At 40.9% G+C, this 27,748-nt stretch overlaps 1 protein-coding gene across 1 annotated transcript in view; it reads left to right on the forward strand.

Annotated features, from left to right (window-relative positions):
* Window positions 1-27,748, forward strand: part of LAMA1 (laminin subunit alpha 1) — a 170,026-nt gene that overhangs the window by 29,588 nt on the left and 112,690 nt on the right. Inside the window, exons 2-5 of the mRNA XM_027577194.2 lie at window positions 802-972; window positions 1,166-1,278; window positions 25,978-26,220; window positions 27,424-27,603. Coding sequence (XP_027432995.2) covers window positions 802-972; window positions 1,166-1,278; window positions 25,978-26,220; window positions 27,424-27,603 — 707 coding nt within the window. The remainder of the gene's footprint in view (window positions 1-801; window positions 973-1,165; window positions 1,279-25,977; window positions 26,221-27,423; window positions 27,604-27,748) is intronic.

The raw sequence follows: 27,748 nt of genomic DNA on the forward strand, positions 1-27,748 counted from the left end.
TTGTTTATTTATTTGAGAGAGAGAGAGAGCATGAGTGGGGTGAGGGGCAGAAGGAGAGGGAGAAACAGGCTCCCCACTGAGCAGGGAGCCTGATGCGGAGCTTGATCCCAGGACCCTGAGATCTTGACCTGAGCCAAAGTCAGACCTCAACCAACTGAGCCACCTAGGCGCCACCTCCAACATTTTATTATGAAGATTTTTCAATCAGAAAAGTGGGAAGAATTGTACAATGAACATCTCTCTTCCCGACCCTACAATGAACATTTTATTCTTCCTCTACCGCCTATGTATCCATGTTCCATCGCTGTCCATCAACCTGGTTATTTTTTGATGCATTTCAAAGTGAGTTTAGACATCAGTGTGCTTTGCTTCTAAACTTCTAAGCATTTATGTGAGTATTTATTTATAATTCTTTTTTGTTTTCGAGGTAAAATGCACATACGGTGAAATACTCAAATCTACCCAAATTGTAGACTTGTGCCTTCTATGATTTTTCATAACAGCACGTCAGTGTAATCCAAACCTTCATCGAGCCATAGAATGTAACATCACCCCAAAAAGTCCCCTCATGTCCCCTCACAGGCAATCCCCACCCCCTGAAGCCATTGTTCTGAGTATTTCCTGGTAGATGGGTTTTGCTTGTCCTAGAGTTTCATAGACATGAAACCGCTCTATGAGTTTCTTCTGTGTAAGACGCCCTTCACTTGGCGCATAGACTTAAAAATCTTTTTGATTCACCTGCAAAGGGAGATTCTCTTGATTCCAAGTGGCTGAGCTGATCTGGTGAATCCTGACTTTCAGGGCTGTTTCCTGCCATCCTCAATATTGCCAGCAACGCGCACATCAGCACCAACGCGACCTGTGGGGAGCGAGGGCCTGAGATGTCCTGCAAGCTTGTGGAGCACGTGCCTGGTCGACCCGTGCGCAATGCCCAGTGCCGGATCTGTGATGCCAACAGCGCCAACCCCAAAGGCAAGTGTCCCTCCCATTCCAAAGGACCCTTGGGAATTGATACTTCTTGAAATGATGACTAAAGATTTCTTTTAGGAGTTGTGAAGTTTGTGTTCACCTTCCCTGCTCTTCATTGTCACTAGCCTTGCAGTTGGGAAGTCAAAAACTTGAAACCAAGAGCTAAGAGAAACCCATGTATGTTTTCTTTTCACAGAACGCCATCCAATATCAAATGCAATCGACGGGACCAATAACTGGTGGCAAAGTCCCAGTATTCAAAACGGTAGAGAATATCACTGGGTTACAATCACTCTGGACCTAAGACAGGTAGGTCAGGCCAGAACCACTGAAGAATATCTCTGGGTTGCTGAATTGTATACTCTTCTGATGACCTTCGGAAAGTCTGGCTTGTTTCTAAACATGTTTCCATTCTGTTCAGACTGTTTTTCCACCAGGTGAATTCAAGTGATGCACAGAAGTAGTCCATGTTATCAGTTCTTGTCACATTTATCATTCCCAGGTATCTGTGAGGAGATGAGTGACATTGTTTGCATATGGTTTGATGTTCTGGGAAGCTGTCAGCAGAGCATGCTCAGCGGTTCAGGATTCTCTGTCAGGCTGTGTGTCACATGTCATCAGACACCCCGGGGGTGGGGGACCACACACGAAATTCCTTTTGAGGTTATTGTCTTGCTGTTATCACTGTACAAAGTTATTGCAGAAGGGTTGTATATAGGTAATAAGGCTAGGAAATAAAGGGATAACGTCAAGCCTGTTGGCCGTGCTTCTGCCCTGTCATGGTGTCTGTGAGGCCGAGAATAAAGCTGGAATGTTCCAGTACTTCTGTGAGCAAGCCTTCAATAGCAGCTGGCAAAGGCAAGGTATAATTGGCTCCAGCCATACCAGTATCCACTTGCTTTGCTTCCAGACCACATAGGAGAATGGAGAAAAATATGATCTGGGTCCCCGTGGTTCCAATACTTTTGGGAAAGGGAAGTAAAAGGAAAGAAATCTGAGTGGATGGAATGAAAAGAGAGGTGGCAGGTATTTGGGAGCTATTGTCAACATTTCTCATTTGAGTTCTCCAGAAAAGCTGTTGCATGACCTTCTTATTTATTTCCATTCAATTTCTCTTACATTTGAACTCATCAATATCATGCTAAATATAAGCTTAAAGAGACAAATAGTTGAAATATGCCCTGTAGGATTGAAATAGGAATCGTGGAAACTTAATGGCAAATAATTAAAATTCTTTGAATAAGCAATAGTTTTAAAAATGTGAAGGATTTTAAGTAGAAGACAGAGCAATACTGTGTATATTCACATAAAAGGAACTTCTGATCTCTAATAATAACAGTAAACCAGGTAGCAGAATGCAAAGCTCAGGAGATTTTTTCCCATGTTTAGGTTCATAGTATTTATTTAAGTAAAATAACACTTTTCAATGTTTTCAGCCATATGTCTTGACGTAATAGGTCGTATCTTCATATTTTTAAACCTCCCTAAAGAAAAAGAGAAAAATCTCCCCCTTTGGCCTGGCTTTTGTTTTTATTTCAATGGTGAGAATGTGTCTGCTGGAGATTTTGGTTTTCCCATCACTTTTTCTATTTATTTTCTTTTTTTAAGGGAAAAAAAATATAGCCATTTTCACTATCAGGAATGTGATATTATATGAGTTTAGAGCCAAACTACCAGCTGGACATTTTCCATATAGATTTCAGATTCATGTTAGGCTATCATTTATCTTGCAGTGTGTCACGTTTGACTTCACTCTGAAGGGAAGGAACTCTTTTGCTTTAGGTTGAGTTGAGCCAGCTTGAGGAGTTCCAGGGTCATGTCAGTTTTAGGTCTTTAAGGCATATTTCAAAAGTAGGCATGTAATGCATAAAGACCTCTAGCATTTTTAGATATGCTTCCAAATTAAGATTACATAAACTAATTTGTAGTCTGAAATGTCTTTACTTTTTATATGGTGTAAAATTTGTCATGCTTTCAGTTTTTAAAAAATGTGCATTATGCTTATATCTGAGCAAATCTCTCAGATTTGTTTATTTATTGAGCCTTTCTATTATGGACATTTTTTAATATGTAGAAAGCAAATTCCAGGGGGCATACATATGCCCACCCCCAAGATTCAGAGATTGTTAAGCATTTTGCAATGTTTCATCTTCCCAAAGTTTCCTGGTGAGTGGCAGTCACTGTGATATTGTACCAATACAGTATATTTTGAATCTTCAAAAAATAGAGATTTGTCCTGAATAGGTGCCATGCCATTAGCAGCCCTGACAAAATTAACAGCAATTTCCTAATAACTATTTCACCATCTGTATCGAATTTTCCCAGTTTATCCACCAATGTCTTCTGTAGCTTTTTTTCTTTTTTAAACCAGGATCCATAAAAACCTGATCGTTAGACTTCTTAAATCTCTTCTAATTTGAATTGCTCTCTACTTTTTTTAAAGAACATTGACTTTTTAAATAGACTAGGTCACTTGTCTAATAGAATATCTGACGGTCTAGATTTGTTGGATTGTTTCACTGTGGTCTTGTTAACATGTTCTTTCATGCTATTACTCTATTTCCTATAACCTAAACGCAGCTCTAAAGACTTCATTCAATTCCAGTTAAATAATTTTGGCCAGAACACATGATCTGCGATCCTGGCTACTTCTGTTGCTCCCAAGGCTGGTTGTCCCACTAGTAAGGAGGCTAATCCGTTAGGTATTGACGGTCAATCTCTCCCTTGTAAAGTTATCTCGCCTTTCCCCCCACATTTCACCCTTGTTTCCTGGGTCTTATCGACACTCAGATCTAGAGCTTGGCTACACATTCCGATGACTTTTTCCCGTGTCAGAATCTGTGTGTTTTCCTGTCAAGCCAGCCATTATCCAGCTCCTCGTTAATTTCTAGATAATACACTCCCTGAGAGCAGGGACCCCAGCTGTATTCTTCTTCCTCCTCTTCTTCTCTTTCACTGTCCTCGCCAGTTAATGTTCACTGGAGCTTGCCTTGTTCACTCTTGCGCACTCAGGCCTTGGCAGAGTTGAGGCTCTGACTGAATCCATGCTTTGTTCCTAAACATTCCCCTCCGCTTTTTTGTTCACATTCTGATTAAAAGATGATAGTCAGCAAACAAGCCTTTTGACTGCTTTGTTTCACTTCAGTAAAAATGTAAGTTCTATAGTATGGATTTCTTTTTTTTTTTTTTTAAAGAATTTATTTATCCGACAGTGAGACACAGCGAGAGAGGGAACACAAGCAGGGGGAGTGGGAGAGGGAGAAGCAGGCTTCCCGCAGAGCGGGGAGCCCGATGCGGGGCTCAATCCCAGGACCCCGGGATCATGACCTGAGCCAAAGGCAGACGCTTAACGACTGAGCCACCCAGGCGCCCCTATAGTATGGATTTTTAAGTATAATTGTAGACAGACCTTAGTATCATCAGGAGTCATAACCATGTCATATTGTAAGTGTGTTCATGTAACTTAATAAATATGTCAGCCCCCCCGAGGTTTTACGACCAAATGACCAGTTTCATTCTGTGTTGGCAAAAGCTAAAGACTTCGATCCCTCTCTTGATTCTCTAGTTGATGACCCTGCTGAAATTTTGCCATTTGTAGCCTCCGTGTTTCGTGTTTGGTTTTACATGAAAGATAAATTAAAGAAATGAGAAAAAGTGGTGTTAGCAGAAAGTCCACAAACGTTGTCTAGTTTGCAGAAGGTTTTAGCAGCACAGTGTTTGCTTTAGTAACACATTACCAGGGGGACGATTAGATTCATTTTTTACTTCTTTAAAATAATGCCTGCTATTCATTCTGGCATTGATTCACAAAATTTTTGAATTTATACTGTTAGATATTTAGCAATATCTTACTTTAAAAAACATTGTGCGGGAATTAAATGAGGTGGTATTTTTGTTTTAAGAAAAATAAGACTTAAGAGTCATCCTAACACATGTAACGCTAACACATTATATGGGTAGTCTACATAACAAACTGCTGCTCACTGTCAAGTGAGTTAGGAGCTTGCTCTGCAGCACTACACCCCGAAAGTGAGCCAGGGATCTTTCGTGACAACTTAAAATTTTGAAGAAATCATTCTGTGTGAGGGATAGCATGCACATTTGATGGATCTTGACTTTAGTGATTGTCACCATTCTTTTGTTTTTTAAAGATTTTTTATTTATTTTTTTGAGAGAGAGAGAGAATGAGAGATAGAGAGCACGAGAGGGAAGAGGGTCAGAGGGAGAAGCAGACTCCCTGCTGAGCAGGGAGCCCGATGTGGGACTCGATCCCGGGACTCCAGGATCATGACCTGAGCCGAAGGCAGTCGCTTAACCAACTGAGCCACTCAGGCGCCCGATTGTCACCATTCTTTTAGTCCCTGCTAATTATATGAAAATGTACTCCTTATGATAGAGGTTCTCAATAGAAGAACCTAAGGGTTTCCAGTTTGAGGCAGAGGACTTTCAAATTTAAGACACCAGGCAGAATCTTTAATCATTAGGGAAATTTGAAAATCAAAACCATAGGGCGGTACCACTTCACACCCATTAACATGGCTATTACTAAAACAAAAACAAAAACAAAAACAAAAAAATGGCAAATAACAAGGTTGGTAAGGGTATGGAGAAATTGAAATCATTGTGCCTCGCGGGTGGGAATGTAAAATGGTACAGTCCTGTGGAAAGCAGTATGGTGGTTCCTCAAGAAGTTAAACCGAGAGTTTCCACATGATCCAACGATGCCACTTCTAGCTGTATATCCCCAAAGGAACCAAAAGCAGGAATTCAAGGAGATCTCTGCATACCCATGTTCAGAGCAGCATTATTCACAGGAGCCAAAAGATGGAAGCAACCCATGTCTGCTAATAGTGAATGGATAGGGTGCCTCTGTGGCTCAGTTGGTTAAGCGACTGTCTCCAGCTCAGGTCATGATCCTGGAGTCCCAGATCGATGCCTGCCTGGGGCTCCCTGCTCAGCAGGGAGTCTGCTTCTCCCTCTGACCCTCCCCCCTCTCATGCTCTCTCTCTCATTCTATCCGTCAAATAAATAAAATCTTTAAAAAAAATAGTGAATGGATAAATGAAGGATAGGTACATAAATAGAATGGAAGATAATCCTGCCTTCAAAAGAAAGCAAATTCTGACACCTGCAACAACACGGACGAACCTTGAAAACATGCTACTTGAAATAAACCAAACACAGAAGGACAAATACTGCATGATTCCACTTACATGAAGTACCTAGAATAGTCCTGTCTAAAGAGACAGAAAGTAGAATGCTGGTTGCCGGGGCTGAGGGGAGGAGGGAACGAGGAGTTCGTGCTTAGTGGGGGCAGAACTTCAGTTTGGGAAGATGAAAAAGTTCTTGAGGCGGATGGTGGTGATGCTTGCACAACAGTGTGAATGGACTTAATGCCACTGAACTGCGCACTTAGAATGGCGAAAATGGTTATTTTTTATGTTTATGTAATTTTACCACAATTTTTAAAAGTTGGCTACTGTGACATACATGCTGTTTTATATCAGCCCAGATTCATCCACTCAGGAAAACAGAAGCCACACCAATTATTTAGAGGGATGGATCCAGCACGAGGAACAGGTTAAATGGTGGTGGAGAACAGGGGAAGGGAGTACCAAGAGAACTCAGGTGGGGCACCTGGGTGGCTCAGTCGGTTAAGCATCTGCTTTTGGCTCAGGGCATGATCCCAGGGTCCTGGGATGGAGTCAAGCATCGGGACCCTTGCTCAGCAGGGAGCCTGCTTCTCCCTCTCCCTCTGCTGCTCCCCCTGCTTGTGCTCTCTCACTCTCTCTCTCTCTGACAAAAAAAAAAAAAAAAAATCCTTTAAGAAAAAGAGAACTCAGGGATGCTGACAGCTGACAGGGAACCTCGGGACATACTGGGTTTTTTGCACCCGGAGGTGTGGAGGAGGCTGCCTCATCTCCCTGCCTCCCTCCTCCAGCCTTCCAGCCTCCTGCTCAAAGCCCCACAAAGCAGAGTATAGAAAGGTGGGTTTGCAGTTGCTCCTCAACAAGCACAAACTCTGTCTTCTCAGTAGGTGATCCCTTTGTCAGTGTGACCATGTAAACACAGAGACGTGCCCTTGAAATCCTGGAACAGAATTGTCTTATTGTCTTATACCGTGGTTGGCCAGATCCTGAATATGCTTATAGTAAGCTTTTAGATCAACTTTGGAATGAAGATGCAAAATTTAGAATTTTCGAGTTGAAACCATGGACTGCCTTCTGATAACATCGACAGACTAGGTGTGTCCGTAGATCTCGGCCGAGAGACCATCTAGGGTGACACCTTGGTGCTGTGACTTTAAGAAGTACAGTGGTGGAGGAAAGGGGGAGGCAGTTCTGTTTATTTATGTATGTATTTATTGTTACTTTTTGATTGTGTGGCGTGGTGGAGATATATAAAGTGTAGTTGGGTGATATGAATTCATAATCTATAAAGTAGAAGGCCATAGCATTAAGAATGAAGGATGTGGGTGCCTGGGTGGCTCAGTTGGTTAAGCGACTGCCTTCGGCTCAGGTCATGATCCTGGAGTCCCGGGATCGAGTCCCACATCGGGCTCCCTGCTCAGCAGGGAGTCTGCTTCTCCCTCTGACCTTCCTTCTTCTCATGCTCTCTCTCTACCATTCTCTCTCTCAATAAATAAAAATCTTTAAATAAAAAAAAAAGAATGAAGGATGTTCCTAGTCAAGCCCCTGACAAATTCCACACACTAAATAAATGTGAACTCCCTATCCTTCTGTCATATTTATGTCATATATCTACAAATGACTTTGAAGTCCCAAAGATCTTTAGATAGCACCGAGGGAAACTTTAACCAAGACCTTGATATAATCTAATTGGAGTTAGCTAGTAAGATTAGGTTAAGAGATGCAATTAAGTAGATGTTGAAAAATAAATTCATAAGTCAACAATTCTATTTTTTTTTTCTGGCTAGGAAAGTAATATGGGCTCATGGTAGAAAAATTAGAAGGATCAGATAAATGTAAAGACGTGGCAAAACTTACAATCACTTCACTCCGAAGCAACCATGAAATTATGAGCATATTGCTTTTAGACTTTTGTATGCATTTCTGTGTATTTAATAATGCTGCAATAATGCTATCATGTATTACATATTTATTATGGGTGTTACATCATCAAATCCTCATACGCTATGAGTTTGGTCCTATTATTATCTCCTTTTGACAAATGACAAAACCAAGACTCAGGGAAGTCAGGTAACTCGCTCAAGGGTAGGACTCCCTGAGGTTCAAGAGCCTGGGCTCTGTGTGCATCACTGGGCAATCCCATCCCTTCAGCTGAGATTTTTGATGTATATGGTAGTGTCCTGATATTTTATTTAACTTTGTAGCATGAGTATTTCCAAACGTGACTAAAACTCACTATTATATAATTTTTAAAGTTGCAGTAATATTCTTCTACACAGCCTACCCATCACTTGCATAGAATTTCCATGCCTGACACCTTAGTTATTTTCTGTTATGGGTAATAACTTGAGCTTTCAGTAAAAAGGGATTGATCTCATATGTATGCCAATGAAGTAATGCAGTGAATGTGTTATCAGTTTCAAGGTTCATACTGAAAGTTTGTGTTTAGTTTTATTTTGATTTTCCCATTAAAAAGGAACATTTATCCCCTGAATATATACAGGAATCTATACATATACTTCATATACGAATATGTATATATAATGTGTATGTATAGGACTTATATAGTTGACCTTTGGACAACATGGGACTTAGGGGTACTTATCACCTATGCAGCTGAAAATTTGTGTATAATTTTTGACCCCCCAAAACTCAACTGCCAACGTGCTGTTTACTGGAAGCCTTATAGTCAATTAGCACATATTTTTTTATGTTATATGTATTATATACTGTATTCTTACAATCAAATAAGCTAGAGAAAAAGAAAATATTATTAAGAAAATCAAAAGGAAGGAGCACCTGGGTGGCTCTGTCAGTTAAGTGTCTGCCTTCAGCTCAGGTCATGATCCAGGGTCCTGGGATCGAGCCCCACGTCAGGCTCTCTGTTAAGCCAGGAGCCTGCTTCTCCCTCTGCCTCTGCCCACCACTCCCCCTGCTTGTGCTCTCTCTCTCTGTCAAATAAATAAATACAATCTTTTTAAAAAACAAAAAGAAAATCATAAGGAAGAGAAAATACATTTACAATACTGTACTGTATTGCAAAAAAATCCGTGTATAAGTGGACCCATGCAAGTCAAACCCATGTTATTTGAGGGTCAACTGTATGTAGTATATAGATTATATACAGTATACATATATAATGTATATATTATATATAATGTATATATAATGTATGCATGTAATATATAGAATTGAATATAGAGGTGCACCTGGGTGGCTCAGTCGTTAAGCATCTGCCTTCGGCTTAGATCATGATCCCGGGGTCCTGGGATCGAGCCCCACATCGGGCTCCCTGCTCGGCAGGAAACCTGCTTCTCCCTCTCCCACTCCCCCTGCTTGTGTTCCCTCTCTCGCTGTGTCTCTCTGCCAAATAAATAAAATCTTAAAAAAAAAAAGAATTGAATATAGAATTTAGTAAGATAGTGTTGTAGCATTATATATAGTAGGCATAGACTCTATATATAGCATATTGAATCTATGTATGTGAATATACAATCTGCATATTGTATATTCATATACAATGAACACATATAGGAATCTCTCTATATATACACATATATACACAAGTACATAAGTATAGGCTGTAGTCTACACAGCAGTTTTTCCTCATCCATATGATTTTATCTGCTCTCCCCAGCAGTCCTGGAATACAGATGTTCTCCTCTTCAGAGGTAAGCACATTGTGGCACAGGGTGGTTGAGTGGCTTGCCCAGGGTTCATGTGGCTCTAGGTGCTGAAGCTGGGATTGGAAACCAGGACTTCTGGTTCCTTCCACACTGTGCTACACAGTCTTCACCTCTCTTGTTCTTGGTCTCTATTGCTGTTGTCCTCTGCATTATGGGGAGACTGGCCGGATCTCTTACAATTTCCTCCTGATTTGGGATAGTTCACGTTCTTCCTAATCCCTCCCCCTGTTCTCTTTGCTCACATTGCTGCTAGGCGGGCCCTTTCCCTGGGGTGACTGGTAGATTTGGGTGCTATCTGCCATGTGCTTTTTGGCCAAGAAGCAGGAAAATGAATCCATGTTTTGTATTCTCCTTTGAAAATGTTGAAACCTGGGCAAACAGTTTCTCTGGGGGTGGTCAGATTTGTGAGTAAAAATTGGTAATGTTCCTTTAGAAGATAAAATATGTTTTGTAAAAAAGGAAGTGTTTCTTATGGCACTGAAAATAAAGCTGCCTTTTGAAGCAGTGCTTTATTTTCTGTGTAGGTTTAATTAGGAAGTAGCACTTTGTTGTGGGAACATAATCACAGAAGGGCCTTTGTTTTATACAAAACTTGAGACAATAGCTGCTTGTTTGCTGGGTTTTCTAAAACCTCATTAATTTGGATATCTCCTGTTTTTTTCCCTAAAATTTCTGAAAAGTGGACCAGAACAAGATTGAGATTTATTATTGTGTCATCCAAATAGAAAGTGTTTGCTAAGCACACTGACGGGGTAAGTAAGAAAAGAACAGGCAGATTTCACAGTCTTAAGACAGAAAATCTTGAAAGATTTTTAGAACAAGAATTGCATGTAAATTGGAGCTTCTCATTATAAGTGAGTCTTGGCTGTTCATTAAAAGAGGTCAGGCAGAGACCCTTCTTGGACACTGGTAGGAATTACTGTTACCGTTTCCTTGTATGTATTCAAAGTGATTCATTCTGTTTCAGTTTTCTGTCACTTTATACTGGTCTCAACCAATTTCAGATATTAAGTTTTTCTTGAATATGTTTGGCGAAAAGAATAGATTGGAAGAAATCTTAAGCTGTTCATTGTGATTTGGAAGTAAGCCACGCTAAATTCTTGTCCTTCAGACGTTTTTACCCGTTTCGTCCTATTCTCTGCAAAGCTGCTATTCTCATAGATATGTCTTTCTTTTGTTTTCACACTTTTATCTCATTCTATTGTTTCATACACAACTTCTCCAGTTATCTCTTGCATATCTATTATGTAAGAAATCACAGCAAACCTCTATGACTTAAAACAACAGCATTCATTTTATATCTATCCCGGTTTCGATGGGTCAAAATTTCAGGAGGGGTTTGATTGAGTGAGTGTATGCCTGAGGTTGCAGTCCATGGGGGGTGGAGGTGGGGCAGCCGGGGAAGGAAGCCCAAGTAGCTAGGGAGGGTGCTGGGTAGCTGGGGAAGGAAGTCTGGGCAGCTAAGGAGGGTGCTGGGCAGTTGGGTAGGGGGGGTCTGGGCAGCTGGGGAGGGGGTACTGAGGCAGCCAGGGGCTGGCCATGTCATGTGGCCTCAAGACTTCTCTGGATGGTCTCTCCACGTGGGCTGGTGTGGGCTTCCTCATAGCATGGCAGCCTTAAGGCAGAGTGCCTATATGGCAGTTCAAAGCTCCAGCACAGGTGTTCCAGAGGAAGTGGCAGAAGTTATGTCCCCATGTAGACCTGACCTCCGAGTCATACAGCATCACTTCCCTGTGCTCTATGGGTCACTGAGTCACTGAGGTCAGCAGTGATTCAAGTAGAGGAAACGGGAAGCAACTGCGGCCTGTCAGGAGGGGAGGGGTAAACAATTGGACACCTGTTGTAAAACCACCACTGCCTCATCCTTCTGAAAACGGCTCTCTGAGGGGCTTCTCCTGCCAGCATCCCACAGCTTAGCCTTAGGTGCCACACCTTTATCTTTAGGAATCCTAAAGAGCTAGAGGATCAAATGGGGATACAAATATTGTACCTTAAATTGTCCGATGTTCGTGACTGGTGAGCTGAATAAATTCAAATAACTGAGGCCAGGCTTTAGGAACTATGTGGAGTTTTGTTTCTTGGCAAGATTTACTTTTAAGCTTTAAATGATAAAGCTTACTATCAGTAGTTTGCCAAATAGTCAAGCATAAACATTTTTCCAGTTAGCACAGTTTTGTGTTCCATCCCCCTCCCCCTTTTTCTGTTTTGAATGGCAGAGTACTGGCCTTACGATGACACTGTACTTCTCACTAAACAGGGCCCTTTAGACTGGGCCTTGGGAAGGATTCTGGGAAATCAGTGAAGATAGTCTCAAGACCTTGTCAAAATATACTTTTCTTGTCCCCAACTGTTTTGTCTTCAAAATAAAGTTGTCTTGTATATGTATGGAAAGAAAGGAAAGTCTGTTCTGAAATCATTATTTCTTTGTTATATTGAAGCTAAAAAGAGATCAGTTTTAATTCCTGAAGAAATATTTCTTTGAAAAATACAGTGCAGTTGGAATCCATTGTAACATTTGCTTTTTGCTTAGCATTCTGCTCAAATTGCAACATCTTTATCTCTAAAAGTTGTAACAAAAAAGCAAAGTAGCTCATGAATACCTTAGCTATACCTCAAAATAGCTCTTGTGTTTTTAAGGTCTTCACTTGGCCTTTTCTCTAGGCAGAAGTGTCCTTTATTTTGATATAGAAGCAGAGATTTTTTAAATACAGGAAAAACAAGAAAAAAGTTTTTATTTAAAAAAAAATTTTTTTTTAAGTAGACTCCCACATCCAGCGTGGAGCCCAATGTGAGGCTTGAAATCACAGCCCCAAGATAAGACCTGAGCTGAGATCAAGAGTCGGACACTCAACTAACTGAGGCACCCAGGCGCCCCATAAGAGAAAAAAGTTTTTAAAAAAAACATTTGTGATTCTAATTACCAGGAATTACCTTTTGACCTATTCCATCATATCTGAGAACACTGTATATATTTAATAATTCATATCTCTGCTTATTGGGCACCAGGGTCTCAGGATTCCTTGATGAACAAGACAATGATGACATCTGGGGAAAGCTCGTACCCAGAAAAGTGTACATCAAACAGTAGCTTCCTTATATATGTTGGTTATTATCACCGCCACTTCAATTGTTACGGAAAGCTGAGCCTGGCCGTCCAGCCTTCAGGTCTAGTGGGGGAAATAGGCAAGTAAGCAGACCTCTTTGGTCCAGTGGTGTAGGTTGTGCAGGGGATAAGGATGTTGGTGAACACATAGGAAATGCAGCTTAGGGAAATCAGGGAGACAACCCAAAAGGAAGGGAGTGAAGGAAGGGAGCAGGTGATGAGGAAAGGTACATAGCAGAACAGCTAAGGGAAGGCGTGTTTATGGAGCTAAAATAGTACATCCAGTCCTATAATAAATGTCTTCTTTCCTTTTTCCTGTTGATTGAGATACAGTTTACACACCATGAAATGCACCCATCATAAGGGTATAGTTGGATGGGTTTTGACAAATATAGACACATGGGTAAGCCACAGCCTTACCGAGATACAGACCAGTTCCAGAACCTCCCCTGTGCCTTTCCCAGTCAGTGCTCCCCCAGCTCCCCCACCGCCTGCCGCCAGAGGAACCACTGTCCTGAATGTTTCTCACTTGAGATTAGCTCGGCCTGTTACATAATATATAAATGGAGTAAACGGTGTGTCCTTTTGTGTCTGGCTTCTTTTAGCCTTGCCGCTGTGCCATTCAGCCCCTGCTGCTCGTATTAGTGGTTTGGTCTTTGATTTCTGGGTATTTTATTTCACAAATGTACCAACATTTATTTATCCATCCTCTCGTTATGTTGTTTGGGTTATTCCAGTTCTTTTTCTCAATGCCTATTTTATTTAATTTATTGAGATGTAATGAGAGAGAACATTGTGTAAGTTTGAGATGCACAACTTGTTGGTTTGAGACATTTATGTATTGCAATATGATTACTAGTGACATTAGCTAACATTTCTATCATGTCCTGTAATTATGTTGAGAACAATTAAGATCTAGTCTCTTAGCAACTTTGAAGTTTACTATACACTATTGTGGACTATAATCACTGTGTTATGCATTAGATCCAAGAACTTATTTATCTACTAGTTGCTATCATTTTTGACTGTTGTAAATAAAGCTGCCATGAACATTCTTATGAAAATCTTCTTTTGGACATATGTTTTTATTTCTCTAGGGTTGGAATTGCATAGCCAAAGGGTATGTCAATATATAACTTTACCAGACACTGACGAACCACTGTCCAGAAAGTGTCTCTAGGCGAAAAGCTTTTCTCCCCGGAATCACCGTCCTGTGCCGCCTGCTGTCCAATATTTTAGAAGCCCTCTTTTATATCTTCATCCAGTTTTCTAGTTGTTTACTCCAGGAGGACCAGGCAGTACCAATTTCTTCTTCATGCCAGCATCTACGTTCCTGTAACAGTTTTTAATGGCAGAATAATAGGTCACCATCTGGGTACATGATAATTTATTCATCCTGTTCCCATTGTTGGACATGTAAGGTGTTTCCAATTTTATAAAATCAGGCTGCAACAAATATTTAAATATTTTCGTGACTGCAGTGCTGTTTGTATTTTCGTGTAAATTCCAAGAAATGGGATTATTGGGTCAAAGAGCTTAAACATCTTTCCAACGTGACCTGTACTGCCTTATTTTTTCCAAAATATTGTTCCCTTTGTAGACTCACTGACAGTGAATGAAAGTGTGTGTCTCAAACCCCTCAGGAACACAGAGATTAACATTTCCTTTCAGTTTTTGTTCCCTGCTAATTGAATAGCAGAGCATCTATTATTATTTATTTATTCATTTGTTCATGCACTTATTCAGATGTAACATATATTTATTGACTTATGTCACTGTATTGGACATATATTTGGGAGTGCTGGGTTGAATTCAGATGCTTAAACAATATTTATTTGTTCTTGTCTATTATCTTCACATGGATAAATTATGTCATGATTATTAATCTCTACGGGAATGATCAAATTGCTTGTAACATGGTGGTGACATTTTTAGATATTTGCATATCAATGCAAGAGGCAGGATAGAATTTTTATATTGTAACAAAAGAGAAAAAAATGAATTAACCCTAAATATCATTGTTTTGAGAGGTGCCAAGAATAATTACAGCACTTGAGGAAAATCACTAAAAATCTGATACTGGTACCTTACATCAGTTTATAAAACTGAGCATTTTATAAAGTGTTCTCCCCCAAATATTATTTCACACTAGACTTATAATGCAAGTTAAGTGAAGAACATATCGATTCAGATTCACATTATTCATTGTGAGTAATGCAGTGGAATGTAGAGAAAACATTCTCTGGATTTGTCATTTTAAGCCCGAATTGGGGAAAACATCAAATTTAGTTTATAATTCTCTAGATGGTAAGAAATTAAAAGTTTGTTAACTGGGTGGAGTGATTCTGGAAGTCTTACTCGATAAATATTAGTTTCGGTGAGATGACAAAGCTGCCACAGTGATAAAGGTGGAAACTCTCTAGTGACCGGGACGACAGTCCCTCTGCCTGTACATTTCCTCAGACCTGGGAGCCCTTTGAAATATTTTCGCAGAGACTCGGAGGGCACTGACCCGCTCTGGCTTGCCCTTTATGTGCCATAAGTTACGGAAATGAAGTCTGGGAAAGCTGTGAGATCAAATTAAAACCTGCAGATTATTAGCCGGGGAGTCACAGCTGTCCAAACCAAGACATCCTGAGAAGTTTGGCGAAGTCTTAAAACCACTCATTAGCTAACGGGGGTGGTGTAAGCTTTCTTTGAGTAACTGATAACTGCGATAATAATGTGTAAATAGCTTTGTTCATTGCTGGAAAACCTAATCGACTTTATTTTGTTGAGAAGTTTTAAGATTTACAGAAAAATTGAGTGGGAAGTACCAGAGTTCCCATACACCCCCTCTAGAATAGCTTTTGATCAAATGTGGGCATTCGTCATATTTTTTTTTAAAGTAAATCATCAAGTGACTGGTCTAGTGCAGATTTAATCGTTCCTGAGAACTCTCCCTCTCAGATTTGGAAGGTGACTGAGAATTGTCAGACTTAAAAATTAACATTTTCTCTAATATCTTATGGCATGTTATCAGAGTGCATTTCCCTTTGTTCTTCGTAGGATAGAAGCACAAGAAAGCTAGAGAGATGACCATGTGGAAGGCCTCCATTATGATGGCCACCATTGAGGGTTATTTCTTGCTTTACACCAGAATGACCCAGGGCCAGCAGGAAGCGGCTGCCCAGGCGTCAGCTCGTGGTTTAGGAAGTAGCCCCAAGGAGGAAAGCATTCCGTCTGAACTATGAATCTCCAGACAAGGGCCTTCTCCTTTTCAAACCCTAACAGTTTGGGGCTCGGGTTTTGTATTTGGTGAAATACCATCATGCCTTACTGGAGCTCCGTGAGAACAGGACAGAAATAGGGTCGTGGGGAAGGTAAGAGTCCAGACATGCCCTCTGTGCTGTTTGCTTGACCTCCACACGGCTTCTTTGGTTTCTCCAGAGTTCCCTGACTGGAAATACAGTGCTCCCACTCACGTTCTATTAAGAAATCTCCATCTTCCATGAAAAGTTGAATCTTCATGCCCTTTACTTTTCTCTCCCTATTTTCACATCTTTTTATTTCTTGAGGAAAATATCCATACAGTTGCCATTTTAACCATTTTTTAAGGGTACAGTTCAGTGGCATTCAATACCCTCATATTGTTGTACAACCTTCACCACTGTTCATCTCTAGAAGTTTCTCATCATCCCAAAATGAAACTTTGTACACTAACTCCCTATTCCTCCTGCCCCTCCCCAGCCCCAATTAACCATACCTCTAATTTCAGTCTCTATGAACTTGACAACTTTAGGTAACCCATGTGGGTGGAAACATACAGTTATTTGTCCTTTGTGTCTGGCTTATTTCACTTAGCATCGTGTCTGGAAGGTTCATCCATGTTGTAGCATGTATTAGAATTTCATTCCTTTTTAAGGCTGAATAATATTCCATTATAGGGATAGCCAAAGTTTGTTTACCCATTTATCCACTGATGGATATTTGGGTTATTTCCATCTCTTGGGTATTGTGAATAGTGCCCCTGTAAACATTGGTGTACTAGTATCTGTTTGAGTCCCTGCTTTCAGGTTTTTTTTTTAAGATTTTATTTATTTATTAGACAGAGAGAGAGAGAGCAAAAGCAGGGGGAGTGGAAGAGGGAGAAGCAGGCTTCCCGCCCAGCAGGGAGCCCGACCTAGGGCTCAATCCCAGGACCCTGGGATCATGACCTGAGCCAAAGGCAGATGCTTAACTGACTGAGCCACCCAGGCGTCCCAACCTGCTTTCAGTTTTTGTGGGCATATACTCAGAAGTGGAATTGCTGGCTCAAAAAGGAATTCTATAATTAGTTTTTTGTGGATCCACCATACTGTTTTCCATAATGGCTGCACGATTTTACATTTCCACCACATCTTTTTAAGTAAACAAAAGCCTTCCTACATAAGACACTTATTTAGATACTCTTTTTTTAAAAAAAGCTTTAAATGAGATGACTTAAATGTGATAACCATCACTTCAATGCCTGACAAGTGATAGATGCTCAAGGAAGTTAGATGTATCTAAAGAAAAATGAGAATCTTTAAATAGGACATAGACCAACTTTCTACATAAAGAACAAAGTCTTGCAAAAACAAAAAATGTGCTCTAATCTCTCCAGTGCTAAAACTATAAATGATTTGGCTAGATTTCGTGACCAAAGGAAAGAAACACATAATTATTGTTTCTAGGAGTTGTAAATGTATAACGAATAGGCTAATGTTTAATGGAATTAGTCAAGTACAGGTTCGCACAGCTTTTCTGGATGATATCGCCAGTTGGATTTGTGAGGCTTAATGATTAGGGGCCCCTTTGACTTTCATAGAGTGAGATAAGGGAGAAGGAGAAGGGATATGAAGCTATAGGCCCCTGACCATCGCGAGAGCGACTGGGGTATCATGGGCCAACAGCAGTTCTAACAGATGAAATAAAAAGAAGTTGAGTTGAGAAGCTGAGAAATTGAGAGCTCTGCTTCGCCTCTTTGTGTTTTCTTTCTCACTCACATATGACCTTTTAGAAAACTCTTGAAGACCCACTTGACCTTCTCTCTGCTTAGGTCTTGGTCTTCAGTGCGTCAGCATCACCGTCTTTCCTGATTGCCCGGCACCCGCATCCAATTGCATGATCTTTTCATCCCTGCTGACCCTGCAGCTTCCTGGTTTAAGGTCCTCTAATGGTCTAAAAGTTTGAACATGGTGCAAGGACCCACGCCCTGCCCAGTCTCCCTCTTGCTATCTACACTCAAGCCAGCCTGGCTTCCTGCCATTTCTGTACTGCTCTGTGCTCTGGCCCTGCGGGGTCTTCACTACCCATCCCTCTGTCCCTTCTCTCCACTTCGCTGCTGTATTGGTTGCACCTGCCACAGTCCCTGTTACAAAGCAGATGCTCAATCAATGTTTATTGAATGAATGAACCTTAAGTGGAAAATGGTTAGGGAACATTCCTTGCTCCCGTCCTCATGTGTCTTTATGGGGTGCATCACTGAGAATAACATCTCTGCTTCTCTGCCCATCCCTCCTGCACCCCAGGAGAGGAGCAGTCATTTTTCTAGCTGGCTAAAGAGCTGACCCCGCTGAGCTCCCTGAGGTCCCATCTCTGTTCTTCTTTTACTGAGCAGATTAGTCTCAGGACACAGGTCCCTGACCCACAGGCCAAGGTCACTGAGCAGGTGTGCACAGGTGTGCACACAGAGGCAGTATGTCAGGCAGACCACTCACTGAAGCCACGATCTCCATTTTTCCTTTTCTCTGGAATATTGTTAACTTCTTTCTTCAATCTCCATGACAGATTTCTGAGCCTACCTCCACAATCAGTAGGAGAAGAAAGGAAAACTATTTATTGTCACCTCTGCTCCAAGCTGACAAAGGGGAGACTGCATTTTGGGAAGAAGCCTAATGTAATTTCAAAGGCTAAGATATTCATAAGTGAAAAACTGGTAGAGGTTGCAGCATCAGGGGATAGGAAAGGTGCCTTTTGTATTTCTCAGATCCGAGAATGACCTCTAAATACATTTTACAAGCGGGTTTATCTCATTCTAGGGGTGCTGTGCTGTCACGTGACACATGATGGGGAAAAAAAAGGTGAAGATCCCCACAAAGGGCATTCGGTGACATGCCTGCTGTGCTTTTGAGGTGGTTCCAATTAATCTTCCACAAAACTTAGCCAAATCATTCCAGAGCACTCAGGGAAATTGAGCCCTGGGAACAATTATGTGAAGACATACATGGAGACAGGGAATGAAAACCAACCCCTTCCATTTCAGTTCTGACTTCGTAAAGTGGTTCCACACTTTTCCTTTGAAATACTGCTAGTCATCCTTAAATGGAAACTGGGACATGTGGCCCATGGGACAGCTTACGAGTGGGTCCTTTTGAAAATAGCTTTTCTAGTTGACGAAAAACAGAACTGCTTCTGACAGATGTTTTGAATATCCCTTTCCCATCTTCAGATTGCTGGTTCTTGGTGACCATTTACTGTTTGGACAGGCTTGTGTGGCTGTGCCCTCCATTTGTCAGTGATCATCTTTAGTACTTTTGCTTTTCCTCAATGTCTACTTGAAGTATCTGAGCTTGCTTCCAAAGTGGCCATTCCTGATTTTCTGAGATGCAAATCTCAAAAAAATTAAGGAAAGAAACTGACTTGATCTAAATTTGTCACTATTGGTGGCCAGTTTTTCCTCTCTCCAATAAAAAGTTAAAAAGGAAAGAAAGGGGGGTGGGGAAGATTGGATTTTGACATGTTTATTTTGCACTTCTAATGACAGCACCGAATTTAAAGAAAAACAAATCTAGTTTTATTCCAAAGTTCTCTCATTCACAAAGCTGTTTCCTTCTGTCTGTTAATATTGTATCCTGGTCCTAAAATGAGGAGAGAACGGTAAAAGAGCCAATTAAAATATGGTAGAAACGACATTTTCCATCACGTAAGAGAGAAAACATTCCTCTGGTCACTGTTTAGTGATGGCCACAGAGGCAGTAAGTGCTTGTATGGAGAATTTCCGGGGGCCGGAGGGGAGGGTCCTGCGTGGTATCTGGGTCCCCTGCAGATTATGCGCCGAGGTCCAGCAGAGAGGAACCAAGCTTTCTGTGGAGAGGAGAGACTTGACTTCTCCACGTATGTTGGAAATTAACCTCCACTGTTGGAGAGTTAGACTATCTGTATTTTTCAGATGCCTGTGCCTGAGGTGGATTTAATATATTTAAGTTAAGACAGCAGCCCACATGGAAATTCCTGTCTGGATTCTTCTGTAGAAAGTGGTGTTTGATGTACGTCTACTTTATGTGACACTCTTTATGTGCATTCCAGTGATCATTAACAAAGGCCACTTGGTGGAAAACCGTGATGAAGGTGGATTTTGAAATGGCTGTATCAGCTGCAGTTTTGGCAAGACCACAGTGACTCTGAGTCTAGTGAAAACTCTGCATCATCAGCTTGTGTTCAGCCAACCTTACATGAAGAGAAAAGGCAGTTTAGTCAACTATGTACAAAAAAAACAAAGCAACAGAAATATGGATTTCATTTGGGCAAACGTTTAAGAGTCTATATACTAACATAGAATCTCTCACTTTTTCTGTGTTATGTGCTAATGCCTGCCTATGAATGCACACTTGGTGAAGCAGAGCTTGTATTAATTTGCTAGGCCTGCCATAGCAAATACCGAAGACTGGGTGGCTTACACAAGAGAAATTTATATGCTTGGAGTTCTGGAGGCTAGAAGTCCAAGGTCAACATGTCGGCAGGGTTGATTTCTTCTGGAACTTATCTTGTTGGCTTGCAGATGGCGTCTCACTGTGTCCCCATGGTCACCCTTAAGTCTGTGTGCATCTGTGTCCTAATCTTCTTCTGAAGTTCTCGGTCATACTAGATTGGGGCTCACCTGCATTGCCTCATTTAACTTGAATTACCTCTTGACACTGTCTGCAGATAGAGTCACATTCTGAGGTAGTAGGGGTTAGGACTTCAGCATATGAATTTCGGGGAGACACAATTTGGTCAATAACATGGCTTCAGTGAGGACAAACTGTGTTTAGATGCTTCATACATTCCTCTTCCTCTTTCATAGATTTACAGCCCACAGTCCCTTTCTTGGTTTGTGTTTTGGTCTCCAATTTGGGGACCTTGAGGACTATTGAGAGATTGTGAGAACAATGCCCAGCTTCACAGCCCAAGGCCTTGATCAAGATAAGAGTTAAACATTTCCTTCCTTGAGGGACTGTCCTGAAGTTTCTCCCTGTTCTTCCATTTGGTGTTATTTTCTTGTAGATGGCTAAGCTTTCAGTATGAAAGCTGACAAGAGTTTGAGGAAAATACAAGAACATGGTATTGCAATAATGGAAAAACTGGGTTAGTACCCACCAGTTGCCCCAGCCTGGAACTTAGCCCTTCCTTTTCCTTGCCATCTGTACCAGCATGGTATAGTGATTTGAGTACAGACTGCTGGGCTCAAAGCCCTATAGTATACTATTTTTTAAAAAAGATTTTATTTGTTTATTTGACAGAGAGAGAGAGGGCGCGTGTGTGCGCCCAAGCAGGGGGAGCAGCAGGCAGAGGGAAAGGGAGAAGCAGGCTCCCCGTAGAGCAGGGAGCCCAATGTGGAGCTCCATCCCAGGACTCTGGGATCATGACCTGAGCTGAAGGCAGACACTTAACCGACTGAGCCATCCTGGCATCCCTGTGGTATACATTTTAGTACCTGTGAGATCCTGGGATTACATAACCTTTCCATGCCTCGGTTTTCTCATCTGTAAAGTGGCAGAAATAACAATAATGTACTTCATAAGAATAATTTAGTGGTAGAATTAGAAAAGCCAATAATTCTAATGAAGCATTAATAATTCTAATGAAGCACTTGGCATTGTCCCTGGCCACAGTAAGTATTCCATAAGCATTAGCTGTCATTCATCCTTGTTTCTTACACACCGTCCCATCCGCACCCCCCCGGCTCATCCCAGGCTCTCGCAATAGAAACTCCAGAGTTAGCTGTCACTGCATTTCTTTAGATACGAGCCCAGTGTTCAAGTGAACATAGGAGTCTTTTATTTGGGTATCACAAAAAGGAAGTTCAGCAACCTTAGGTGTGTGTGGACATTTGGGGGCCAGTGCTCTTATTGGGACCTGTGACTCAGTAGCTTTTCTCTTAATATCTCTATACATCAGTTTCCAAATGTGTAAAATGGGCACAACAATCATTGGAACTCAAGGAGTTGTTTGGGATTAAATGAGATGATACACATAAAGTTCTTAACATGCATGAAGTCATCCTATTAGTTCTTTCCATTTTAAATGTGAAACTGGAAAACAGAAGGTAAATACAGTTCATTTCAGCTGTCTTTGTGAATTTCCTTTCCTTCTATCCCTCTCTAATTGGCTGCCCCCTCGCATGGTCTCACTGGGCACCTCCATTTTTTTTTTTAAAGATTTATTTATTTATTTGAGAGACAGAGCACAAGTGGGGGAGGGGTAGAAGGAGAGACTCTCAAGCCAACTCCCTGCTGAGCTTGGAGAGACCCACATGGGGCTCAATCCCATGACCCTAAGATCATGACCAGAGCTGAAATCAAGACTCAGATGCATAACCGACTGAGCCACCCAGGCACCCCTGGGCACCTTCATTTTTTAGAGTCAAGTTTAACATCTTCCATCAATGATGAATGATCAAGGTTCCATGATCATGGAGTTCTACTTCTCTGATGAAAATATTTGTAAAGCATTTGGACGAGCAATGAGTAAAGATGAGATGTTCTCTCTTCGCTGTGAAAACCAGTGGAAAACTATGAAGGAGGGAGTCTGTCAGCATGCTTCAGGACAGCACAAGATCTCTGTGAAGGTGGAAGTGTCGCACCAAGCTGTATAACAAACTCTGGATATACTTTGGGACTGGTTCTAGAGGAGACAGTAAGATTAATTGCCAAGTACTTCTCAGAAGTTTTCAGTACTTCAGTAACATCAAAATTTAGTAAATCAGGGAAACATATAAATTATGAAATATATGAATTATAAAATTGGGGGACAAGGCTCTTTAAAATAAACACTCAAAAATAAAACTCATGTAATTGTGTTCATGGGAGAATTTTCTGGAGATGTTTATGCCAGGACAAAATAGTCTTTTTATTATTTTGGTTTTTTTTTAAAGATTTTATTTATTTATCTAACAGAGAACCAGCACAAGCAAGGGGAGCAGCAGGCAGAGGGAGAAGCAGGCTCCCCGCTGAGCAAGGAGCCTGATGTGGGGGACTCAAACTTGATCCCAGGACCCCGGGATCATGACCTGAGCCAGAGGCAGACACTTACCCAGCTGAGCCACCCAGGCGCCCTACATTATTTTAATTTTTAAAGGTGGTCTTAATTGATAAAAATGGTTCTAGATTTTTAAACATGGCCCTATTCAGTTCTACTTTAGCAGATATGCAGTTGCTCGTTTTCCTCATATTGAAACCTGAGAACATTGTTTTACTTCTAATGTGCTTTAGAAACAGTGGTTGCATTTTAAAGGAAAATAGCACACGAATGTGGGTCGTCAAAATATCAGACACACTTCTATCGCTTGCAGACTAAGTTTGGTTGGAGGCTGTTTCTTGTAGGTGAATAGAGTTACAATAATGAAAATAATTGTCTCCCCCAGAGAACGATTCAGTAGGTGAATATAAAATTATTTGGCTTATGGTGGGTTAACATTAAGGTACTCTTGTGTTCCTGGAATTGGAGAGGACTAAGATGGAAGAAGCTAACAACAAAGACTACAAAAACAAAAAACCCAGAAGCAATAAGACTCAGAATAAGTGAATAATAACTTCCATCCCAACATATACACATATATATGTATACAGACACACACATACATACACTAAACACATGTGTATGTACCCACTTATATACATACACTACATATGTATTTTAAAAATAAAAAAAAATATTTGACTTTGGTTTAAAAGAATCACTTCTATTAATTTGGGTTATGGGAAATCTGGAGTAAATAGCAGTTCACATGGAAAAAGACATTTTTTTGTATTATTGTTGCTTGCAACCCTAACCCTAATCTAGGTTTACTAACAGAAAAGTGAATGCTTGCTAAGGCTGAATTACTGAAACAGAGGACATAATATTTTTAGTCTGTTTTTCCCAATTCAGAAAAACATTTGGAGTTTTATATTCAGCTCATTTTAAAGTTAGGTTGTGTCCAGAGCATCATGACAAGGCAATGAGGTCTCTCTCTCTCTCTCTCTCTCTCTTTTTTTTTTAAGATTTTATTTACTTATTTGAGAGAGAGAGGCCAAGAGGAGGTAGGGTCAGAGGGAGAAGGAGACTCCTTGCTGAGCAGGGAGCCCGATGCGGGACTCAATCCCAGGACTCCAGGATCATGACCTGAGCCGAAGGCCGTTGCTTAACCAACTGAGCCACCCAAGCACCCAAAGCAATGAGGTCTTGTGAAATGATAAATATTTTCAGGTAAACAGAAAGTTGAAGCTGAGAACTTTGGGTTCTGGAGATGATATATGATTGTTGTATTTAAATGTTTGCAGGAGAGTTAAATGAAATGGAATCAGCATCTTTTCTGCAGCTCCAGAGAATGAAATTTATGAGGCACCTTGAGAATCAATTCAGGGAAAGATCCCCTAACAGAGGAAATATCCATAAAACAAAAGAACTATCTTAGGAGCAAACGAATTTCCTGTCACTGGAGTGTTCCAAGAGGGGCTGGTTGGTGGACAGATGATTCCTTCTTAGTGCTGAATTTGGGGCTGCATAGCGACAAGAGTCCCTTCCAAATCCAAGATTTACCTGGCTGGTCTCCTCATACCGTTAGTGGTCATCTACATCCCATTTTCCCCTGTATGCCAGCTCTACACTTTCTTTTTATTTCTTTCTAAATCAATAGTTTTTAATCTTTCAGAACAGTTTTTAATGCTTACAGAAAAACAAGTGTAAAATACAGAGTCCCATATCCCCCTTGCTCTTCTGCATCCATTCCCCTTCTTACTCACAACTTGCATTAGTGTAAAACATTTGTTTCAACGGATGAGCTGATGTGGATATATTGTTACTAATTAAGTCTCTCATTTACATTGTTTCACTCTTTGTGTTGCACATTCTATGGGTTTTAACAAATGTATAATGACAGGTGTCTGCAATTACATATCCTACAGAATAGCTTCACTGCCCTAAGAATCCTCTGTGGTCCCTTAGTCCACTCTCCTTCCCCCCACATTTGGCGACTACTGATCTTTTTACTGTCTCTATATTTTTGCCTTATCCAGAATGCCATATTTGTGAAATTATATAGTATGTAGCCTTTTCAGATTGGCTCTTTCACTTAGCAACATGCATCTAAGATTCCTCTGTATCTTTTTGTAGTGTGAGAGCTTATTTCTTTTTATCACTGAATAACATTTTAGTGTACAGATGTATCCCACTTTGTTCATCCATTTGCCTTTGGACATTTTCCATTCATTTAGGTAAATACCAAGGAGTGCAGCTGCTGGGTTGTATGGTTAAGAATAGGGTTGGCTTTTAAAGAAACTGACAAACTGTATTCTAAAGTGGCTTTACCATTTTGCCTTCCTATCAGCAATTCACTGGAGTTCCTGTTTTTCCACATCCTTGTCAGCTTTCCGTATTGTTCATGCTTTGGATTTACATCATTCAAACAGGCACACACGAAGTGGACTGACTTTTTTCCCTCATATTCAGATGCGTTATTTCCAAATTATTATAAGAAATACACTTAAGCTACCACTGGTGTAATGTAATATCACTATGATCATTCAGGATCCAGAGGGAAAGACACTGGAAATAAGAGAACAAGCACTTATGTTAATATCCAAATTATTAATGATGATTGTAATAATACACATTTATTTGTGAGTACTTATTTGAGTTTATTTTGAAAAGCAATGCCACCAGGAGAACATTCACAAGACCTATTTCTGATCAACATTTATATGGAATTACACTCAAAAGCATGAGGAGGCATTGGTGGTCATCAGACAATCCTTCTCTCAAGAGGCACTTTATTTTTGAGCAGTGGCTACTGCTTCTTGATTGAGATTTCTCAGTGTCTTTGTTTCAGGTCTTTCAAGTTGCCTACGTCATCATCAAAGCTGCTAACGCCCCTCGACCTGGAAACTGGATTTTGGAGCGTTCTCTGGACGGCACCATGTTCAGCCCCTGGCAGTATTATGCAGTTAGTGACACAGAGTGTTTGATGCGTTACAATATCACTCCAAGACGGGGGCCTCCCACCTACAGGGCGGATGACGAAGTGATCTGCACCTCCTACTATTCTAGACTGGTGCCGCTTGAGCATGGAGAGGTACTGTGCCCACCGCCATGATGTCTGTTTTTTCTCCAGATGTAAAGATAGCCATTGTAAGAGCCAACATTGAACACTCCAAGTCAATCTTAGTACAGATTACAGAGATCTTTAATCTGACTATCTAGCTGTGTTCAAGATATTGACGGGAGTCTCCTGATGATTGATGTCATAACCCATACATTTCACCTTACTGATTTCTTCCTTTCAAGAAGAGCCTTCAGTCTTCTGTCTCCCGTGACTCAGTAACTCTATCAGATCCTCTTAAAGCATTCTTTCCCATGACACCAGGGCAAGAACATTTGTTGAAATATTAGAGGGAGTGCTAAAATGCCTCTAAAAGAAGTAGTTTCTAGTTTTCTCTGTGAAGTTCTCCTCTTTGGAGATGTTGAGGTTTGGAGATAGCTTGTGAAGTATTCCAGCTCAGTGCTCACCATGCCCAGAGGGGCATACACACTTCATTAAAGTCAGAGTATGATCAAAAACAAGCCATTCTTTTTTTTTTCTTTCTTTTTCATTTTCTTCTTCTTCTTCTTTTCTTTATAGAGGAAGCAGGGTAGGGGGGTGCGGGGAAGGGCAGAGGGAGAGAGAGAATCTTAAGTAGGCTCCACACCAGTGCAGAGCCCGGTGAGGGGCTCGATCTCACAATCCTGAGATCATGATTTGAACCAAAATCAAGAGTCAAACACTTAACTAACTGAGCTACCCAGGCGCCGCCAAAGAACAAGCCATTCTTTAGTAGCGCCTGGCTTGATGAGATAAAACTGCAAAACCTCTCTTGACGACTCTTCACAGCAGGAATTCTGCAGCAAGCCTGCATTGTTTCAAGAGCAGAGACTAAGAGAGTGGGTATACAAAACTTTCTGGCACCTTCTCTCACTCTCCCCTGTTCTGGACATTAAGAATTTGTTTCAGCAGAGTCATAGCCTAATGATGCATGTTAAAATACCCTTAACACTGGGAGAAGTAGTCCCATTAAGTTTTCCAGCAATCTCTGAGATGCCAGAATGCATAACTTTAAATTCATTGAAGATACTTTGGGATCATGGTGTTCACAAGTAGTAATTAACAAATGTTGGGTAGTTGTTTGGTTTGATTTTAGATAGTATCAGTAAAAGATTATGTCCTGAAGTTAAACAATCAGGGCTATATTTTTGCATGCTTAAAATTGACATTTGTTCGTTTTGATGTCTTTATCTTTAGATTCATACATCACTAATCAATGGCAGACCAAGCGCTGACGATCTTTCACCCAAGTTGTTGGAGTTTACTTCCGCACGATACATTCGCCTTCGCTTACAGCGCATTAGAACCCTCAACGCCGATCTCATGACCCTCAGCCACCGTGACCCTAAAGACCTTGATCCTATTGTTACAAGACGAGTAAGTCTATGGCAGAGCTCCCCCATTGTGAAAAGTTTATTTTGTTTAAGGAAAATAGACTTTTCTTTTTGATTGGCTTTGTCCTGCCAGGTTGGCCTTTTTTTTCTTATTTCATTGAAGATCATTACATATGCTTTGTTTAACG

This window comes from Zalophus californianus, chromosome 14 (assembly GCF_009762305.2).
Source record: "Zalophus californianus isolate mZalCal1 chromosome 14, mZalCal1.pri.v2, whole genome shotgun sequence".
In the NCBI taxonomy this organism is placed as follows: domain Eukaryota; kingdom Metazoa; phylum Chordata; class Mammalia; order Carnivora; family Otariidae; genus Zalophus; species Zalophus californianus.